The sequence below is a fragment of the Alligator mississippiensis genome, chromosome 9, assembly GCF_030867095.1.
Source record: "Alligator mississippiensis isolate rAllMis1 chromosome 9, rAllMis1, whole genome shotgun sequence".
In the NCBI taxonomy this organism is placed as follows: Eukaryota; Metazoa; Chordata; order Crocodylia; family Alligatoridae; genus Alligator; species Alligator mississippiensis.
Genome location: NC_081832.1, coordinates 78,091,996 through 78,114,618, shown reverse-complemented (window position 1 = coordinate 78,114,618; position 22,623 = coordinate 78,091,996). Strand labels below are relative to the sequence as shown.

The window sequence follows — 22,623 nt, the reverse complement described above, 5'->3', positions numbered from 1 at the left end:
TCAGGGATGTGCACTAACACTTAGTCCCAGTTGGAGATAACAAGGCTTGTCTGCCAGGTGACTTCTGCTATGCAGAGTGACTTGACAGTACTTTTGCTGCGTTATGCAGGGTTCAAGCAGCCTAGCTTGGAATGGCTCCATGATCTTCTATTGCAAAAGTAACTAAGAGCTCTCACTTCCACCTCTCTGCATCTTTCAGTATTTCTGTCTCGTCTCATCAGACGCATCCCCAAAGAAACTGTTGGACAAACACAATTTGCATGTTAAACTAAAAAGATCAACGGGACTACCTCTAGCCCAGACTTGTACTGTTTGCCTTCCAGTTTCCAAGGTTTCTAATCAGGGATGCTGTAGAAACTTCTGCAGTCTCCAGTGTGGGTTGAGTTCAGTCTGGGTAAAAGTAAAGGGAGCTGTGATGTTCTGATCAGGTTTCAGTATTGTATACTACTGTTTTAATCATGAGTGTCCTTGAATACATGCTCTTCGTGGTTTCTTTTCTTTGTGTACTTTCTATTTTGTGAAATTGGAAAATCTATGCCTAATAGTCTCACCTTGATTAGAAACTGCTGTTTTGTTTTACGGTGTCACTTTGAAATCTCATCTGCACGTGCAGTGCATGTCTCTTAATTTCAAAACTTGTTCTCCAAGTGGTGTATATGCCAGCGCTTTAAAAGGAGAGACATCTGAAGAGAAAGCAACTTCTAAGCCATCCCTTCCATGATAGCCTTCCTATCTGTTCTTTGGATTGGGAAATTTCAGCAGGATGGCTGTCTTTTAGGGAGCTCTGATAGCTTTGCACAATTTTTTGCTAGTTTTTCCTTTTAGGACATCATAGAATCATCACTGATGGGACAGGCAAATATAGAAATGGACTGAGGTCTTTCCTTACAAATGGGAGGCAGAGCACCTCATGCAAAACTTGTGCAGTTTTTTGGGAAGGAATCTCATTCTGTCAGACTGTGGGAGTTAGCCATGTTAATCTGAAGTCAAGCAGATGGCAGGGTGCATGTGCACCTTACAGACTAACTGACTAAGGTACACTTCCAGCTGTCATTTTTTTCTTCCTCCATTAAACTTCATCTCTAGCCCCAAAGCCATTTTTCCTCAGGAAGGGCCTGTTCAATCACGCTGGTAGCTGGAGTAGTCAGCTGTAGCTGTGGCAGGAGCACTTTCTCCCTTCCTGGTGATGTTGGTGAGCTGCTCTGCAGGCACTCAAGTGGAAGGCAGGGAAGCAGTTGGCCTCAGCAGTTAAGGAGGAAATGCCATTTAATATTTCTCTTAAAGTCAGCTACCCAGAGAAAAGAGGCCTGGCTAAATGCTGTGAACACACACAGTTACATAAAATAATAAAGGTGGTTGGCAGTTTGCCCATTACTCAAAAGTCTTTTATTTGCTTTTTCCTGCTTGTCATCTGAAGTCTGAAAACTAGTCACCAGAATCGGCAGTCTTAACCATTCTGGAAACAAAAGTGCATGCAGAAATGGTACAGGTCTCAAACTGACCTACTCGCACCATTGAACAAAGGCAGTTCTTGAGCTTTGAGCCTCTGCGGACTGCCTTCATTATAGCAGGAGCATCCTCAAAGAAAGCTTGTATGCTGTTGAGCCTGGTGTTTCACCTTCATCATGGTATTTCATGAGGATTGAATGCATACAGTCCTAGTTCCTCTGAGCTACTGGATGTTTTGCCTTGTCTCGAATGGAGCTGAGAATATTCTCCAAGTACAAAATGCATACCTAACCTAGGCACTAGTTTTAAATTATATTAGATTTCCTAAATTGCATGAATTGGTGGTACATGATGGCCGACTTGGAGATGCTGGGAGGGCAAACTGAGAAGATGGTTGTGGTTTTTTTTAATGCTGTCAGACTGAAACGCTTTCAGCTGTGTGGGATCATGGGTTTGCTCCCTAGTAGAGGTTTCCGGTGATGGTAAGGTGCATCAGAAATGAAAACTTGCAATACTTCCATCAAAACTTACTTTTATTCCTAGTTACAGAATCAAAGACTAAATATTTTGCCTTCATTGTATAATACTGTCTACCAGTTTGTAAAGTTGCTTTCTAATCCAGGTACATCGAGTGGCATTGTGTCAGCAGTGACTTAAACTAGTATTGTAAAAGATCCAAACTATGAGATATAATAAGTGTTACCGATGCTGAACCAAAAGTTACTCCTTGTGAACTTGGCTCAAGCAGGTGACTTTTTTTTACCATATGTGACCTGGGAAAGTTATGAGGCTTTGAAGACTGAGCAGGACTTTCAAGAGTGTCTAGTGATTTAGACAGACAAGGTTCTTTGGGTGAACCTGATATCTTTTATTAGACCAGCTTAAATAGTTGGAAAACAATTAACAAGCAAGCTTTCGGGTTCAAAAACCCTTCATCAGTCTAAGGAAGTTTCTGCAATTGGTGTATGCTCTTCCTGGATGGATGCTTCTTTACTAGTGATTTAGAAGCATGATTTGTCAAAAATCAATGGAACTTGTGTCCTTTCAACCATCTCCTCCTACGTCTGAAATAGAAATAAAATCGGATCTTTCAAAACTTGTGGAAGAAATGACCTGCAGTAGACTGGAAATTCAAATTGTGATGGGTGCCATGCCATGTTTCCCTCCCTCAGAATTGGAGGGATTCCTCTTCTGATACAAAAAACGGACACTTTTGTGGGGAGCCTGGATAAATGTGCAGCACAAAATGTAGTTTTTGTGTTTAGACATTTCTAAAACTTTCTGTAAAAACTTTTCTAGCCTGTATTTGAGAGAGGTGCAACAGCTCAGGAAACAATAATTTAAATTGTGGTGGGTTTTTTTCTTTTTTCTTACAAAAATGGGGGGGGGGGGGGGAATGCACTAAAACTAATAGTAGTTCATGAACAGCAAAGGTATCTTCTGTGCGTTAGGGTGTATATCACAGAATGCTGTCCCAATTCTTGAAGTCAGCAATTTTTTGATTTTTTTTGGTTAAGTCTTTGAAAAAGAGGGTGCTGTAAAATGGGTTATCTTTATTTACTTGGTAGTCTTTCAACCACAAAAGTTGTAAGACACAGGAAATAGCTTTTATAGTTCCTTCCTCCCACAAGTCATAATTCATTCGTGGACATCAGGATGTTTTTCTTGGCTTATCTGTTTCTCTGCATTTTGCCTTGCACATCTGCAACATAAATTATGAAACTGCTAATTTTTTTTAAAAGTTGGAAACATAATTCAGGCTTTTTTGTGCCATAATGAAGTTGGTACTGTTGGTCAAAAATTGAATGATTGAGGCTTGCAGAGAGAATCCTAAGTAGTATCCAGTATTTATAAATCCATTGTCTGCTGTCATTCTTTTTAATATTTTTAAAGCTGCTGTTCAGAAGTAAGTCATTCCAAATGGTCAAGTAGCACTTAACATTGAGCTGTTACCCCTGCATGACCGGCGGTATTTTGCCAGGCATTTTAACATATGGGTAGCCCATCTGTTTCTTTGCTGACTGTGGATTGCTGGCTTCATGGTTGGCATCCATATGTTTTATCTGTAAGATTGTACATCTAGGTTGCACGTTTCATAACAATGCTGACAAAACTGACACACATTAAATGAAAATAAATATGACTTACTGTGTGTCCACGTTAGTATGTTTTCATCTACCCAACTGAGAGGACTGGAGAATTACTGGCTGGTAAGATGGTATCAAACCCATGTTGGACAGACAAAAACAATTTTTATTTTTTAATTACGGTAAGATTTAGGCTGCTGTTGCACCTCCCTTGTATGTAGGCACTAACCTGAGGTATGCTAATATTTGATGTTCTAGGTGGCTGGCTGGGAGAGCAGACAGGCAAAAACAGGCTTCTGACCTCTGCCCCCATCTGTGAACCAAGGTAGATTGTTCGTTGAGCTTTCCAAGGTAGTGACACAACCCAGTGAAATGCAAAGGTTTATAATGCACTTTTTGCATATTCCTGAAATAGGATTTGATCGCTCACCCGACTTCCTATTTCCTCAGCTTGGAACAAGTGATGCCATGATACCTTACTAACGGAAACAAATGAGTAGAGCTGTATGATGCTACTTTTGATTTTAAGATATTTCTATTTCCTACGTGGTGTGCTGGCCCCTAGTGGCTTGTGAGCAGTGCCAGGGACCTGGAGCCCTCGTGTTTTTTCATAGAGCTTTTAATACCCAGTTGGCTATGCATCAAATTCATTATTAATGTAGATGTTAAAAAAAAAAGAGCGAAACACATTGGAACCTAGCTAGGAATGTAGGGATATAGGATAGAATATATTTGAGCATCCTGAAATTTTTAGTTATACCACTAATTTTTCTTTCTTTATTTTTAAGTGGAGGCCAACTTTAGAACTCAGTTTTAGGAGCAGGCCATTCACAAGTAAGGAGAATATTTAACCTTTTAAAGAGGATTTAACTATATAACTCTATATAACTATTTAACTCCCTCTTGGAGTACAAGGCTTTGAAGGTCTTTAATATATGTACTGAAAATAATTTACATACTGATGTTTGAATGGATCACTTCATCGTCAAGAAAGGGAATGGAGCCTTTGGTATGCAGTCTTTCTAAGGTTTTCTTTTAAACAGGTCTACTGCATATCTGCTGTTGCACTGCTAATCAAATATTAACGTGATCTGCTTTGTCTACTATTTATATAGTTTGGACAGTAAAGTAATCTTCCTTGTAGAAGTGTACATGTCACCATCTCTAGGTCCTTCTGCTTGGGTATAATATAACCTCTTTTTTTTTTTTTTTTAAATCTCCTATTTCACCATTTTTAGGCTCTAAATATGCTGCTTACTGAATACTGAAGGGATGGCTCATTGCTCCACTGCCTGGGTACAGTGGGTAAGAAAAGCAGTAGTGAGCTGACACTGCTGTTAAACTGGGATTCTCTTATGGAAAGAGACAAAGTCCTGGCTAACGTACCCTAAAGTGATTAGAAGTCAAGCTGGCAAAAGAGAAGGCCCAACACTCCTACAACTGAAAGAATACCCAGTCTGGCATTCTGAGTTTACTTGGCCTCTAGAAACTGGACATACTTGAAGGCTTAACGTAGGAATTGGTGTCCTTGTCTTTGACACTAGTGAGATACTCCTGTGCGTACTCCACGGATGTTAGCAATAGAGCAGGTGGGGTACTGCCCGACTGTAGTTTGTGTTTGAGGCAGATAAAATGTGATCCTTTCCTTGCTGTAAAGTAGCTTTTTTTGTATGTATGCAGATTCAAATGGTCAGCCCTTGACCTCTAGTTGAAAGACATCTGACTGATGTGGGCATTGGATGATGTGCAAGTGGTTAAATGTGTTTTCACTTTGTTTTATGGGCACAGGGCTTGAGGTTGCTAAAGCAGCGTTTATTGACAGAGGAAGGGGACATAAGCTTGTTAAGGAACCTGTAAATACAGAAATGTGCCTTCATGGTCCCAAGCAAAGTTCACTTTGGCTTTTTATTCCCCTCTTTCCCCACCCTCCTGCTCACCCAGCGTAATTAGGAAAACTTAGTCTGAAAGAGAGCAAATTGAAAATAAGTATGGGAACTTACATCTACAAGTCCATGGGGCTGGATGCAATGCATCCAAGGGGGCTGAGGGAGTTGGCTGATGTGATTGCAGAGCTGCCGGCCATTATCTTTGAAAATGTGTGGCAGTTGAGAAAAGTCCTGGACAACTGGGACAGGGCAAATATAGTGCCCGTCTTTAAGAAACGTCTGGGTCTGGGCAACTATAGACCAGTCAGCCTCACCTCAGTCCCTGGAAAAATCATGAAGCAGATAATCAAAGAGTCCGTTTCTAAGAACCTGGAGGAGAAGGTGATTAGGAACAGTCAGTATGGATTCACCAAGAGCAAGTCATGCCGAACCCACCTGATTGTTTTCTCTGATGAGGTGACTGGCGCTGTGGATGTGGGCAGACCAGTGGATGTGGTTTTAGCAAGGATTTTGATACGGTCTTCTACAGCATTCTCATTTGCAAACTAAGGAAATATATAGGCTGGATGGATGAACTATAAGATGGATAGAAAATAGTCTGCATTGTTGGGCTCAAAGGGCAGTAATCATTGGCTCTATGTCTAGTTGGCAGCCAGGATCAAGTGGAGTGCCCCAGGGGTCGGTCCCAGGGTCAGTTTTGTTCAGTGTCTTCATCACTGACCTGGAATGTGGTGATAGAGCGCATCCAAGCTGCAGATGACACCAAGCTGGATGGAGTAGTGCACATGCTGGAAGATAGGGTCAGGATTTGGAGAGACCTAGACAAATTGGAAGGTTGGACCAGAAGAAATCTCTTGAAGTTCAGCAAGGACAAGTTCAAAGTCCTGCACTTAGGACAGAACAATCCCATACACCAGTACAGGCTGGGGACCGACTGGCTGAGCAGCCGCTCTGCAGAAAAGGATCTGGGAGGACAGGGGACAATAAGCTGAACAGGAGCCAGCAGTGTGCCCTTGATGCCAAGAAGGCTAATGGCATCCTGGGCTGCATTGGCAGGAGCGTTGCCAGCAGATGGAGGGCAGTGATTCTTCCCCTCTGTTCAGCACTGGGGAGGCCACATCTGGAGTCCTGCGTCCAGCTGCGGGCCCCCACTACAGAAAGGATGTGGACACATTGGAGAGAATCCAGTGGAGAGCAATGAAAATGGTTGTGCGGCTGTGGGACATAACTGGTGAGGAGAGGCTGAGAGAACTGGGCTGATTTAGTCTGCAGAAAAGAAGACCGAGGGGGATTAAATAGCAGCCTTCAACTCCCTGCAGGGGGGCTGCAAAGAGGATGGAGCTGGGCTGGTCTCAGTGGGGGCAGATGACAGGACAAGGAGTAATGGGCTCAAGTTGCAGGAAGGGAAGTTTAGGTTTGATATTAGGAAAAAATTCTCACAAGGAGGGTAGTAAAACACTGGAACAGATACTCAGAGAGGTGGTAGAGACTCCATCCTTGGAAGTTTTGCTGATCTGGCTAGACAAAGCCTTGTCTGGGATGATGTAGTTGGGGCTGGTCCTGCATGGAGCAGGGGGTTGGACTAGATGTGACCTCCTGAGCTCCCTTCAACCCTCCTTGTCTATGATTCGATGAACTGCTTCATAAAACAGATTAAGCAAGTATGAAGGAATAGAATGGAAGCAACAAAGCATTATGTCAAAGTTGCACCTATTAAAATGGTAATACAGCCCTGTAGATGTTAATTATAGTTAGAGCTAGAAGAGAGTAGATTCTTTATTTTAAGAGTTGAATTCATCTCCGTGACCCCTGTGCTAGGTAATGCTTAACAACAACAGAGCTTTTGTTGCCCAATAACAAACCGTAACAGTCTTTATCAAAGATGCAGTTCTTGGAAAGGAATGACTCTAGACATAGTGTCTTTCTTAAACGTTGTGTTTGTTCAATACTTGGTATTCAAGCCTTTGATTTTTTTTTTATTTTTATTTTTTTAAACTCTCTCTCTCTCTCTCTCTCTCTCTCTCAATGGAGATATTTGAGGAATGATCTTTCATTGCAAACTGTTAATGGTGGTAAAAAGTAGAAAGTTTCTCATTTCAGCTTTTAGTATTTTAGTGCTCCCAGTTGTAAAATTAAAAAAAAGGAAAACAGAAGGTGTATAATCCAGTAAGGTCCTTGGAGTAATAGTTAAAGGCATAATATTATGCACATAGGAGTCCCATGTATACATGATATCATAATTAGTTTGAAATATACATTGAAAAAAATTTAACTGTATAACCAGGTTTCTCGTTCCCTGCTGCTTGCTCCCTCAGCACAGTGGGTAGCTTCCCAGAGGTTTGAGAAATGTTTCTAATTAGTCTTGCCCTGTCCAATCCAATACCTTTCCCATCATTATAAAGAAGTGGTTGTAATATTCCCTTTCACTGTGACTTTTTAAAAGTTTTTGCAAGTTTAGGTCTTTGATTTAATGAAGCCAACGAGGATCTAGTGTCAAAAACTGCATTTTTGCCCTTGCTGACACCACCATCCTCATAGGTCTTTAAATGGAGTAGCCTGACTATTACCCCAGGTCACACTCTAGATTTTTAAGGTGTATTGAAAACTTGAATAACATCTGTTTATGCCGCTTGATCCCTTAACCAATATTAAAATGGGTTGCATTGTAAATGTGTGTGGATAAGCTTGTTACATACTTCCATTACACTTCTTAATGTGTGAATATCTTCTTTTCTCACACCCCTTGTGGCCGACTGATATTTGGATTACTTATCTATATCAGCTCCTCTGATCACTGAACTTTGAAGTAATCATCCGTGCTACAGCTTGGATTGAATTACAGGGAATGTTTTATCTGTGTGGCTGATGTGGAAGCATAGTATTATTTGGCATAGTATTTCCCTCTGTGGCAGTGTGTTTGCAAACTATTAAGTGTTGCTGCACAATTTTAATCGGTATATTTAAGCTTTTATCCACTAGCATTTCCTTTATTAATACGTATAAAGCAGTATTCTGGGTTACTGTTGGGATGTCTGTGCTTTGGCATATTAAAGTATTATGTCATCTGAAAATTTAGAAAGCCTATAATTTTGTAGTCTGAAGCATACATATAGGTTTCTACTACTGTTCTCATTAATGAGGACTGTCATGCTCCCTGAAGGCTGGAAATGTCACCTTTGTAGGGAGTTGGGGTTAAAGAGCCTTTCCAAAATTTTGAGGTGGCCCTTCACATGCACCTGGATATAGAAATATAGCACAAGAAGAGTCTGTAGAAGACATATTTGTTATCCGTAGTGGTGAAAATCACGTGCTTTGCTATCTAACTTCTCTCTCTCAACACTGCAAGTATTATTTAGGACTGGTTTCCTAATGTTTTGGCTAGAAATGTACAAAACCAACTTTTTCTGGTGTTAAAGTGCCTCTTTTCAGCCTAAGGGAACTTTCCTCGTCAGTGTTTATTTTATTTTATGGATGTTATGGTAAAACACACTTTGAGGAGTTAATACTTTCTAGAGAACATAATACACTTCATCTTCATTAATCCCTTAGTCTTTGGAGCCAAGGAGCAACACAGAGTCTTGGTTCATATGGGGTTCAGTGTTGTGAGGAGCCATAGTGCAGTAACCCAAAATTTGCTCATCGTAGCTTTGTAATAAGTGGAATGAATGGAAATCATACACTTAAAAAAAAAAAAAATTATTCCTACAACCTACTTAGGCACTTGTGTTCTATGCTTGCTTTGTTCTTCAGTCGCATTCAGTGTGTTAGCAAGGAAAACTAACTTTTAAAGTCTTCATCTTTTAAGTACTCCTTCAAAACCAGTAACTTTTATGCAAGCCTGTACATGCAAGTTCCATATTTCATTTGCATACATAAGAAATCCATGTGCTTCAGGTTTCCTCTCTATGCTATTCCCAAAGTAACATGATTTATAGTCGTTCATATTTTCATAGGCAGAAAATGGGCAAATAAACTTGTAAATATTCTATAAAACTTTACTTGGATCTTATTATTTTTCCCCCATCTCTGGCTTCCTTCCCTGTAGGAAGGATTAAGAAAATGACTCTTTTCTTCCAAACTCCCTTTACCTGTAAACCCATATGCATCAGTAAATCAAATGAAACAATTGTGTGTTATTGTTGGAGGGGTGGGAGGAAGGTTATCTCAAATTATGGATCTCAGGAAACCATAACTCAGGTGAAAATCTGAAATATTTAGAAAGCTACTGCAGTATTTTTCTTTTTTAAAACTTCTCTTTTCCTTTTTAAGCACATAAAGCATTTTAGGCAAACTGGCATTTTTAACCAGAATGCATAGACCTGTCCAGTTGCAGAATTTAGGTGTAAATATTTTCAGTTTTTTTAACAGAAAAAATATTTTAATCATTAAATTGATCTATGCTGAGACCAGTCAAGTATCTTTAACATGTACTGGTGTTCCTTCTATTAGTAAAAAGAGATGCTGCTGAGGAATTTAGGAACATCGCTTGAACAGCCTTTGAAAATTGCTTTAAATGCAAAGGGATGCATATTTACAAATCTAACTATTCTTTTGTTGAAATATTAAGGATAAAGAACATGCTGGTTTTCGCTGAGCCCAAAGAAATGTGACAGTGCCCCCTTCAGGTTTTTTAGAAATTTAACAAATAACCAAACTTGTACTGATGGAGCTTATTTAAAGAGGGTGCTGTAATAACAAATTTAAAAAATATCCTCAACAGTAGTTGCCACAGATCTACGCTTAAGCAGACTATTATAAGAAAGTTAGCATGTAAGCAGAAAGGAATGCAGCAAAGAGTTTGTAAGTATTTATGTCCACCCATTTATTTATTCTGTGGGCCTTTATTTTGGACATCGTTCCTAAATACACTTCTCCTGTTTATTTAACATCTCTGTCCATGTCAAAAGTTTCTGTAAACTGGCTCGTTATAAGATTCGCATTGTGTAGTCTTTAAATTAACAATTTGGTGTAAATCCAAAAGCAGCCTTTCAGATTATAAAGCGTGCTTTAAACAGAGTGCTAGGACACCTTCTGCCAGTTTAACTATTGTATATCCAGTTGTTTGCAAAGCAGCCGATGTTCATGGCGTCCGGCACGATTCCCTGGAAGCCGCCCAGTATAAACTAATCAGCGAGCCCCCCCTGGTGTCTGAAAGTGTCCTCGGATATTAAATTTATATCAATCACAGGAAGTCTTGGCAATCAAACTAGTCACTTTTTCCCTTCACATCTGGATGTAAATTATTTTTTTGCTGCAAAGGTCACAGGAATCATGGGTAGGGCATGGAACGAGGGCCATAGAAAACATGGGAAAGGAAGAATAAAACTATATTTCCACCTTTTTAGAAATAGTTATTTTTAAATGACCTGGAACATGGCCAAACTATACAACTTTTTTCAAGTTTACATTTGTTGCTGAATTAAATGCGGCTTAAAGATATGTTGTTTTGGAACGCTTTGTGCCATTAGATCTCGTCTTGGCATTTATGAGAGCTTTCTCCTGTTTGGTGAGAACAATGACTTTACTGCGGGATGGCTTCAGAAATGGAGCATGTTTTCTTACTTAGTGGGATTTAACTACGCTTTTTTGCATTACTTAACTTTCCTCCATTTCCCCTGCACCCCCACTTCCCCAGTACTGTTTCAGCAATGTAGTTTGAATTTCTGCTTGGTTGATGTTGGTATTTTTACTGTAAACTTGTGTCCCTTCCCCACCTTCCTTGTGATTTCCAATCTTAAACTTTTTACTTGAAGAAACATAGGAAATGCTCTATTTTATACTCCCCCTTCATGCAGCTTTTCAAACAAGAGCTTAGGGAGGGGTTATAAAAGCAAGCAGAATCTTTTCTAGTTGACCCATGGCTTTTCTTAAATTGGACAAGGAAACTAGTGTGCTGAAAGCTACACCGCTTGTGAAGCCTGTATTGGTGAGGGGGGAAGAAATCCATATTCATGGGAATTAAAAATAGTATTGGCTTACATCTGTTTCTGCCATTTTCTTTGCTGTAGACAGAAGTTTGAGGTGTGTGTGTGGCAAGGGGGCTGAGTTGTTTTTAAGGCAAACTTAAGCAGTGAATTTGTACAACTCTCATTGCTGTTTGTACTTTATGCTGTGTTCGGATTATGTTTTTTCTAATACAGCTCGGTCTACCAGCTCGCCGACTACTTATTGAGTTATGTGGGTTACATTTTCTTGAGAAGCAAACGGATTAAATTGGATTGCAAAATCTGATTTCAAGAATTCTCACGCTCATGTGATTTAAATTCTTGGGGTCTTTTCTATGGGCATAAATGCATCTTCCTCTCTCTTTTTTTCCCCTCCTCTTTGTGTAATACTCCCTGTTCCAAGGTCTCTGCCTTCTAGCTAAAGACTGCTGGAAGAGTACTGCTTGAGCCAGTTCACACTGCTGTGTGAGCAGTCGGGGTGACTGCAAAACTGTTTGAATGACTAGATGGATGGACTGTCCTTTCAGGTTGAGAGAGAGTTACTAAGCATTGAATCTACTCCTGGTTTGGCATCACATTCCATGGACTCCCAAGCTGAACCAAATCATGTTACAGGAACTTCTTGCAGAATCGAACCAATTGTGATTATGTATTTAACAGTTAAACATTTCTTTCAAACTTACACTACAAAGGAAGTAAACACACCAATAAGTCTTGCAGATCTATTTTAAATACATTAAAGAGGGCTCAGGAAGCAGGAAGAATGTGCTTAATGGGTGTATCTTTTAATTGTGGCTTTTTTTATGATGCAAATCTATGTGATTGAGGATTACATTTTCCCACTGGCAGAGCTTCTGAAAAAAATTCTCTTCAATTATGGAGTACTTTTTCATAGGAATGGAGTTGTTAAGGATAAATGCATTCAGCCCCAACCAGTTAGGGCATAGCAACTCACCCCTGGGGTATGTTAGGACTCTCTTCTTGGCGTTAAGAAAAAAAACTAGGCTTGTAACTAAATATTAATGTTTTCTGAGAGAGCTATTCAAGAAGGAGTATTCTTTGACTGTCTTACTATTGATGATAGTAAAACGTCTTATTACTTTTTCCTTTGTTGCATTTCTTTGCATGAACTCCTGTAGAGGGTCCTTGAACCCTTGATATTGTTTTCATTGCCTTAATCGGCATACGGAGCCCTGTAGCTTTTCTCCCTTAATTAAAATTGCTCAAGCTAAGAAACATACTTCTTTGTGAATATCTCATCTCCTTTCAAACTTCTCCTATGTGTAATTTTGCTAACACCTGCTGTGGCTCTTGCATTCTTTGATTTTTGAACCATGTGTATAGTAACAAGAAAATACACATCCACTTCTACTGATTGCATTATACAACTTGCAAATAATTGTGCAACGTGTAAGCCTGCAAGTGAACGAGGTCTAGTCAGAGAAGCACCGACATAGACTCTAGTGGTTCGGTTTCAGTTTTAATTTGACCGAAAGCCATTTTTACTGGACTAAACCCAGCTGTAAAGCAATCCCTAGTCTCTCATCTGTATTCTTGAAGGCTAATGGAATAGTAAAACCTTCTTAAAGATAACTTAAATGTGTTGTATAGTGTCCTCAGGGTAGCTTCTGCACTAAAGATGTTTTCTTTCCCACCCTGTAGAGGTATCTCATTAAGGTACCCACTAGTGTCATTATTAAGTTTTCATGTGTTTCTCAGTTTTGATGCTAATCTTCGTGTGTGTTAATTTTTTTTCTCCTTTGCAGCACCAATGTGGTTATGAATTATTCAGAAATCGAGTCTAAGGTTCGAGAAGCAACCAATGATGATCCGTGGGGACCTTCAGGGCAGCTCATGGGAGAGATTGCCAAGTAAGTGATAATTTGACTCGGCGGTGAAGAAAAGAAAGGTGCATTTTTATACAGAAATGTAAAATTTGCTGCCAAATCAACTTTGCAGAGTGCAGGTTGACAGAGGGAGAGCTGAGAAATTATTGTAAATCAAGTCTCTCTCTTTTCTTTTTTTTAAGGATATAATCTTAGACTCACTTAATCAAAAGCATGTCAAGTCAAGTACATTCACTATGGGTTCCTTTTTTCAAAATTCATGTTTCTAATGTATCTGATTTTTTTTTTTTTTTTTGTGTAAAGTTTGGAGCATATGAAGGGATCTTATTCAGGTACCCTTATTTGCATATGTTGTTTTAAATGGTATGATAAGCCCAATTTTTCCTCAGTATTTTTCTTACAGAGGAGTTTGGATATTGCATGGTGGAGTAATAGTCATTTTGCAGACATTTAAGCAATTGATTTGATAAAAATAGATTTTCTTCTAGATGTATAGAATTACGCAGCTCTGGTTTTCAAATGTTCAGCTATAAAATACCTCTGGATAAGAAAATTTGGTTGCTCTTGGAGGTTGCTGGAATTGCACTGAGTTTAGATCAAGTCTGCCATCTACTGTCAACATTAAATTGTAGCAAACTGTTATCAAAAACTGTTTAAAAAATAATTGCTTTGCTCCTTTTGTTTAATTGTTTTAGGGCTACGTTTATGTACGAGCAGTTTCCGGAACTTATGAATATGCTGTGGACTCGAATGTTGAAAGATAATAAAAAGAACTGGAGGAGAGTTTATAAGGTGTGTGTATGAATTAAAAAAGGGTGTTTTTCTCCCCCTAATTTATTAGTGCACTGAAGAACAAGCACTTCAGAGTTACTTTAATTTTAATATGACAACTTGATGCCGTTTTATGCATATAGTAATATAACTTAAGCATTTCCTTTTATAGTAGCAATTATCTATAATAAACCTGTTCTTTGTCAGACTTTTTTTTTCCTGTCTGCTGTTTTTCTTGCAGAGCTAACGCTAACTTCTGCCTTGCTGTGCACTAAAGAGCTTTCTAAATTTTTTAAAATGTTTTTATAATGGGATTCAATGAGCACAACAGTTTCCTCTTACTGGTGCGCAAGCCTCAAACAGAATAGCATCTATATTTGTATTTAAAATAATCACTTGTCTGTATATTTGTGAGAACACCAATCGTTAATAAATTTAATATTCTCTTTAAGTACTACTTGAAGATTTTGTTCTAAATAAAATGAAATAATTTGGAAACTATTTCTTAACTGCTTAAATTCCCTATGAATTTGTTTGCTGTCCCAACATGGCCCAGATATTTCTTCTAATTGAGGGAATTATCTTTGTGTTACTAATTGGAGGGAAAAAATTGAAAACACATTTGATTTTTTCCATAATATTGTTTTGCTGTACTTCAAGTAATATAAGGAATATTATATTGATTTTATATAGAGAATACAATCCTTAATGTTGTATAAATTTTGCTTTAATGTTCAGATTGTAACAAGACAGAATTAATTCTGAGGCAAGCTCTGTGTTTTTCTTGGGTGCTCAATGCTTTGTTTTCATAGTATTTGTTTCCCCTGAAGTACAATGTAAATTAATATTTAATGTTATCATACATACTGCTTAATGTTCTAAAGACTTCTTTGAATTAACTACCAGGTTTGAAAGTATGCCATTGAATTGTAACCTCTTTGGTGGTAATAGACTCTGCTTCATATAGGGTGTATAATTTTTTTTTCTAGGTAGAAATTATAGAAGTCCAAGAAAATTCACAATTAGGAGGGAAAAATCATTTAAAAATTTTTGTGCTTTTTAAGCTTACTCAAATTTACCCCAAAATACTGTTGTGTACATCAGTGCATTCCTGTAGAATGCTGCTTATAGGAAGTTGCCATAAAACAGCTTTTACATTTAAAAAAAAAATTCAGGAAATGCAAAATAAAGAAAAAACAAAGGACAGTTGTGCTGTTTTACAGGGATAGAGTTTCTTAATTGCTAAAATCATCTTTCTGCTAAACCAATAATTGTTTAAGCTAATGATTTATGATCTAATATTACCAATCCATTTTGGTGTTGCTGAACAAATGCAATTTAAATTTGACATCTTAGGGGGGGGAGGGAGGAGAAAAGAACTTACTTCTAGGAGAATCAGTCTAATAGTTGCACTTACATGTCGTTGTTTACTAATTTTTAGATTTTAGGTTTGTTTTTTCTGTTGCACTTAAATACTGATAGAGCTTTTGTTCATGCAATCATAAGGTGCTTTGTATTTTTATAGTCTTTGCTGCTCCTAGCTTACCTCATAAGGAATGGATCAGAGCGTGTTGTTACAAGTGCCAGAGAACACATTTATGATTTGCGATCCCTGGAAAATTACCACTTTGTAGGTGAGCATTAGAAAAATCTTATAAGCAAATTAAAACAGTAGTTGGAGTTGTCAGTCACCTGAACCAGCTTAGAAGCTTCCCCGCTCTAATTAGAATGTGACTGTTGCCGGTTGTGTGAAGAGTGCAGAATCCAAGACGTGGGACCCTAGAGTATTAATTAGTGAAGACAAGAACTTGCAGAAAAGACTGGCTAATAACAACAGAACCAACACAACATGAGTGTTCGGGTTTATATTAAAATATGCACTAGAGACTGGTCCCCTGTGGTGTCTGTAAAGGAATATCTTTAATCATATGGGAAGAAAAGGTTAGAGTTCCAAAACACACACATCTGTTTGAAGCTGGGTTTTTTCCTCCCACCAAATAATATTTACAGTGCAAAGGCAGCAGGGCCAGTGTGTGTTTTGAATGTGAAAGAGGCTGGAGAGAGAAGCAAATTTTAGTTTGTAGTGCACCCCAGCTGAAAGCACTTTAAAATTCAGTTTTGCAATAAGACAGTATTCTAGCGGTTAGTGTTTCAAAAACTGCACTAAAAAAAAGCTAAGAAACAAGCTTCCTTTTTTTCTGAAATGGTCAAAACTAGAATAAATTATTTGAGTGGAAAAAAATAGTTTAAAATCTGGGAAGGTGTTATTTCTGCTAATCGTTTCAAGAGATCATCAGCAGTTAGACCTTTTTAAAAATAAAAACAGCAATGGATGAAAATTAATTTAGCTGATGACAGTGTCAGTTGAAATAAAACTGAACTAATATTGTATTCAGTGTGTAGGTTTTTGACAGGTGCAGTGGACCTCAATCTAAGAGGCTTTTCTTGGTTGTTCACTTTGCAATTTTAAATGTTCCCTCATCTAATGCTTGGTAGTAACTTGCTGCTTCTGACTTTTCCCCTTCTCCTTCCCTTTGTATACAGATGAGAATGGCAAAGACCAAGGTATTAATATACGTCAAAAAGTGAAAGAAATGGTAGAATTTGCCCAGGATGATGACAGGCTGCGTGAAGAAAGGAAGAAAGCAAAGAAAAACAAAGACAAATACATTGGAGTTTCTTCAGACAGTGTTGGAGGGTTCCGATACAGTGAGTACAGTTGAGTATTTAGTCAAGGACACAGAGGGCAACCAGCATCCAGTAATTTTCTTTTCTTCTTTTTTCTAACCTCATGGCTCTACAGCAAAAGGTAAATAAATGCCAATGGATTTTACTACTTACTGAGAAAATCCTTCCTGGATGCTTGGGGCTTGATACAAAAGGAAACTTGGGCACATAGAGTGTAGAGGGCATCCACTTTTATCCTTCCGTGAAAAATGAAGTTGGATATTGTTAATCCTAGAGGTCCCATTTCTGCCCACACTTGCACATATGGATAATTCTAAGCATGGGAGTAATTTCACTGAATACAGTGTGACCATAGCTGTGCTTAGCTTGCTACATCGAATTCTTTGGAAAGTTCTTGTGTGTGTTGTGTGTTCAGGATCACAGCTTTTGTGATCAGTGGCACATGACCTTTCTTCTATTTGGATGTAAAGTAGGACACCATTCTCTCTCTGGCTTGCAGTATATCTTTTTGAACCTTGAGTAGATTGCTTATGAACAGGGTAAGGCAATTCTTGTCCTTGAGGCTAATCAAGCTGCTCCCTTCATGCTCCTAGTCCCTGTTCCAATAAAGCTAAGGATCTGAGCTTGAAGCCTGTTGGCACCTTTGGAGCAGTCCAGCATGATGCCTTTGAACAATCAATGGTCCCTCAAAAAGTCTGCCTTCCCCTCCATATTCCCTTTGATACTGCTAGAGATTAAGATTATTTTTTGTTGAGTAGTAAATTGGGTTCCCACAGAGAGGGCTCTGGTGATCCTTTTGTCTCGAGAATATTCAAGATGCAAATGCAGTGGCCAGTTTCACTAGGTGTCTCCTACATTCTCTGTGCTAAATTCTGACCTTCTGTGGTGACCAGTGGAAGAATTATTTTTGTATGCTCTCTATTCTCAAATTCCAGTGTCATCTCATGTAAAATATACCAGAAGGGCATTAATTAGCATCACTTTGTTCACCAGCATTCCTATCAGCTTGCTATGCCAATGAAAATGCAGTTTCAGCCTGAAATGAGTCCTTGCACTCAAGGCTTTAAATTAGAGATGAACAGTCACCTTAAACGGTAAAAGGAATATGGCATCTTGTAGCATATTTAGAGAAAATGGTTTTAATATTGTATTTGTGTTTTGTTTCCCCTCCCCTCCCCCCCACAGTTTCTAAAAATACATTATGAGAGTTCTTTTTTATCAGTAAAATATTGTGCTGTGTCAGGTAACGTGCCAAATAAGTTCTGAAACGTGGACAGAATTCATGTTGGAAATTCTTTTTTTTAAAAAAAAAGGATGATGTGGGGGTTTTTTCTGGGGTTTTTTTTTTTTTCATTGCTTCAGACCACAGTTGGATCTATTAGGCAAGGTTTTCAAACTGCTGTCAGAATTTTTAAAGTGTTTATGGCATACAAGGAAACCCACCAAATACAATCTATATTTAAACAACTACCAGTGTTTGATGGAAGCCAAAAACGTCCTTTAAATTCTCCCACAAAAATGAGTTACTCTAACGTGCTTCCTAGCACTTTTTCTGCTTTCTCTGACGGAGAGCTTGTTGTTACTTGATTACTTCACTTCTTGTAGATACCTAGGCTATTTTTAAAGAACAGTTCTCCATGTTGTATGCATCTAAAAAGATCGGGCAACTGGGCCAATGTGTTTAGCCATTTGATCATATTTTTTGAACTGAGGTTGTCTAACTGTTTTCCAGGTTCTGATCGTTCAGACTGAATTGCTGTACTAGTTTCTGAATTTACATAAAAAGCATTCTTTTTTTTCTTTTGAATAATTCTGGATTTCATAAACTTTTTCTACTGAAGTATTGTGTTTTTTCACTTTTGCATATGCCACTCTTAACTTGTTCTCAGGGCATAACTCTGATTCTTTTGGACCATTTGTATTGTTAGAATCCATTCACCATGTATTTTATTTTTTTAGAAAGGTTTTAAATGAGCCCACCCCTCAGGGTTTTTTTACCTGCCTGATAACATTTCTGTCCAAGTTTCTGAATATGTTAGTGTTTTGAGACAAAAAGTAAAATAATTTTAAGAAGCTAATTTGCCATTCTTGCTGGTTGCTTTCTTGCTCCTTTTTACTGAGGTTGGGCAGTAAAACTGGATATTGGCCAGCTGCTTATCTTTAATTTTTGTGTATTACTTTAAGTCATAACTATGATGATCACAATTTTCAAATGTAGGTACCTAAATTCAGGCAGGTTAATGCATATTTAAGCACCTAAAGATTTTTCAGAGCTGCCAAATACTAGCCCATTGAAAATCAAGTAACTTTAGAGCTTGAGTTTATGTTCAAGCCCTTTACTTAAGGGCACAAATTTAGAAAGATTAGGAAATAACGACTCAGTTTTAGGATTCCAGCAATGCAAGGGGGAAGCTTTAGTTCAAATACATGTTGGTGGTAGGGCACGATTTGGTGGTGAGGGGGGTGGGTTTTTTGTTTTTACCTTTTTTAGTGTACATCTCAAATTTTGGATGTAATCTATACCTTGGGTGGCGAGTGTATGCAAAATATTTGTGGGTAGTTTCAAGCAAACCTCATCACTCTTTGTAAAATAACTGGCAGCCGGGGGGAATTCTAGGTGCTGGATATTCAAAAGCAAATTTATTTTTGCTAAAAACTTCTTGACTTCTTGATGCTACTGTTCTGTAAAGTAATTAAAGAATGCAGACTGGCTGCTGAAAAGGTAAGTTCCTTCACTTAATAGTTTCTAAATCTTGCTTTTGAGGTACAGTAATGGATGCTACAGGGGTTTTTCACCAATAATGGATGCTAGGAATATTACCATATGTTTTTTACATTTGTCTCTGTTTGGTACCATGCCCTTATTCATGAGGTTTTAAAATGTACAACATCTTTGATTTACCTCTTAGCATGGCAGCCTGGCTGGGAATGGAGTATTGAGCATTAAGTGACCATTATAGAAGAGGCACAGTCCATATCTGAGAAGTTGCTTATACAGCCAGAGTCGTTTCCCTCTCTTACGCTCCTTCTCCAGCAGGGTTGAGCAGTATCCTGATGTGCTGTGCTGTGCACTGCATTAAGGTGGTGTGGTTGTCATAAACAAAAGCTTTTGAATCTGCATTCCTGCCACTTGATGATTGGCATTACATGCTGTGCCGTGCTGTAATAGTGTTGATTCAGCACTGTGGGAGCTTTCAGTTTGCTTTGAAAACTTGTAGCCATCCTTCTGCGAGAGAGAAACTCTAGAAATGCTGCAGGCGTTTTTGCGGTCATCTTTAGCGTTTCTTGTTTTAATGCGTTATATAGGTGAAAGGTATGATTCTGAGCCCAAGTCGAAATGGGATGAAGAATGGGATAAAAAGAGTCCTTTTCCATTCAGTGACAAACTGGGAGAACTGAGCGACAAAATTGGAAGCACAATCGATGACACAATCAGCAAGTTCCGGAGGAAAGATAGAGAAGATTCTCCAGAAAGATGCAGGTATTCACTGCTGATTTACCAGACTGAATCTGTTCTGTGTAATTGCTCTTCATCATTCCTTATTAGCTGTCTGCTGTTTTTTGCCCCACACCTCCTCCTTGATGGGAACCATGTTTGAGCTAGCAAATTCTGACTCCTTTTATGTTAGTTTGTTGGCCTAAAGGGGCTATGTAGCTGGCAGACCCTGCCCAAGAGAACAAGGGGGCTCTTTGGGCAGCATAAAGTCCATATAACTGCTTCAAGCAGCCCTTTATGTGGGGGGCCTTGGGCAAAGTAGGCAGCATGGCCAAAACGCTACGCTGTCAGCTAGTGTGATGGACTTGTGGCATCATTGCAGCAGCCTTGAGGCGCTGTTCTCTTGTCCGAGGTACTAAGAGAGCTCCCGACTGCTTCGGAATTAGAAATAAATTGCCTGAAGCCACCTGTGCTCCCACAGTTCCCTTCCTACCCTGTCTCCTCCCACAGTATTTACTGCGATTCTGTACTGAGCAGACCTTAGGAAGAACAGAATGTAGCCCACTTGTTTTGATACTTGAAACAAATACATTCATTGTCTGCTAAGCCTTCTATAGAATGACATCCACTTGTTCATCTGGCCATTAAATCCTCTGCAGTAAAGAAAGAAAACTTAGATGTCTTGCCTGCAGTAAGAAGTCTAAATGCGGCATACTTCAACAGGTGCATTGAATTTTTATTATCTGGAGATCAAACCCATACTTAACAGAATCTGAAATTGCTACAGAGAAAGTGCTTAACTATATTGAAATAATTCCCTTTTGGGAAGCAGCTTAAAATTTATAGGAACTCTAATACATATTGCGCTGACATTTTGTTAGCGTTTTTTCCATAACAGTATGTCCAAAAAAGAAAGGTAGAAACACAAAGCAATTTAGCAGGGAAACTAAAGTAATACAAATGGTGGCACTTCTCAGAACAGGGCAGTACGGCCTTCTCACTAAGATATTAATAAATCATAGAAGTGGTTGTCTGTGCACACATCAGGATTCTCTCTTAGAACTTATTATCAATAGACTACAAAGAGACGGGATCAGAAGAAATGTAAACAAGTGCAAAGTTAACAAAGGTACCTTGATTTGAGCTTTTCTGCTTATCTTTCCAAAGCAACTAAACATAAAACCATCGATAAAGTTCCCCGGTTGTAGTGCAAATAGAGAACAAACAATAAATAGGTATTTACCTTGATATTCCCTTTGTCATCTCTGCCATTGTGCATCTTTCTCATGCTCCTGCCTGTGCCTAGAAGGACCTTTATCTCAGATGATCCCCTCTCTCTGCTTTCTAATCTCTTGCTAAAACTCGTGACTTTTGTAGCTTTTCATTGCAGGCTTTTCCACCAGTGTTTAATTTCTTCTCTTGCACACTAACCAGTCCTCAAATATAATAATATCTGATCTGTCGTGTCTCTCTTATTACACCCTTTGTCGCTTTTTCCCCTCTGACTCCAGTAAGATGACAGCGTTTCATTCTGTAAAGAACGTAAGAGCTCATGTTAAGCAGTAACCTCAGAAGTTCTGAACAACAGGTAAAAGGAGAACTTTCTGCAAAAAATCTTTTTCTAGGAAGCAAAAGTGAATGCTAGGATGGGAAGTAACCCAGACTTCACCAATATGCCATGTTTAATGTAGTCCAAAACGTACTCCAGAAACTCCCTTCTGCCTCAGTAGCATGTACGCTACTTCTGTCTGCCAAAGGAGTGAAATCTATGGATCTGATCCCAAATTGTCTGTAGGAATCTCAAGAGATAAGATTTTTAATGCATATTAATTATATAATATCTAATTATTTACTCCCCTAGCTATTGCAGAGTCATTTTTTCTCATTGCTTATTTTATTATATGCTAATTGAATACTGCGGAGAAAAAGTTCTATATAAATACTGTTCAAGGTTTAAGTGGTAAGTGGCAGAGATTGGATTTTAGTAATCATGCATGACTTAAAACCCACATGCCTGTACATTAAATATGAAGTCCAAATCCTTCTACCATTTCAGATTCTTGGAAATAACCTAAATGAATTCACTTAAACATCCTCCACACTCTATTTGCAGTCTGTCATGGTGCGGTAGTGTTGTATTAATGCACTCTTTGGCTGTGAATGCAAAGTGACTATGTAAGTGGCATTACCTCACCTCACCTCACAGATCTGCTTGGATTTTGAGTCATTTAAAAGGAGCTGTTTTTTTATTTTTGTTCACATGCTTCAAGAATCGTTGGAGCATGAGAACAGAATTGGTTCATGTTTAGGAAGATGAACAGAATGAAAATAACTGAATCTTATTGATTACATGGACCAGAAGATCCCAGCTTGGCTCTTTAGGTTCCAGGTCCAGCTTGTGGAGTTGGCAGTTAGAATTTCTGTTTGCCTGTTAGCATCCATTGATGGATAATATGCAATCTCACTGTGTCGTTTTAGAGCCTGTTCTTAGGGTGGCATGACACTGAAGCTCAT

General features: G+C 38.6%; 1 protein-coding gene across 3 annotated transcripts in view; it reads left to right on the top strand.

The window, feature by feature from the left end:
- Nucleotides 1-22,623, top strand: part of CLINT1 (clathrin interactor 1) — a 68,425-nt gene that overhangs the window by 24,398 nt on the left and 21,404 nt on the right. For 2 of the 3 annotated variants that reach the window (XM_014610165.3, XM_059712945.1), the window contains 5 exons: nucleotides 13,134-13,238; nucleotides 13,910-14,006; nucleotides 15,511-15,619; nucleotides 16,530-16,703; nucleotides 19,980-20,154. In XM_014610165.3, coding sequence (XP_014465651.1) covers nucleotides 13,134-13,238; nucleotides 13,910-14,006; nucleotides 15,511-15,619; nucleotides 16,530-16,703; nucleotides 19,980-20,154 — 660 coding nt within the window. Of the gene's footprint in view, nucleotides 1-13,133; nucleotides 13,239-13,909; nucleotides 14,007-15,510; nucleotides 15,620-16,529; nucleotides 16,704-19,979; nucleotides 20,155-22,623 lie in introns of those variants that run through there. The other variant, XM_014610168.3, reaches the window with a different exon arrangement.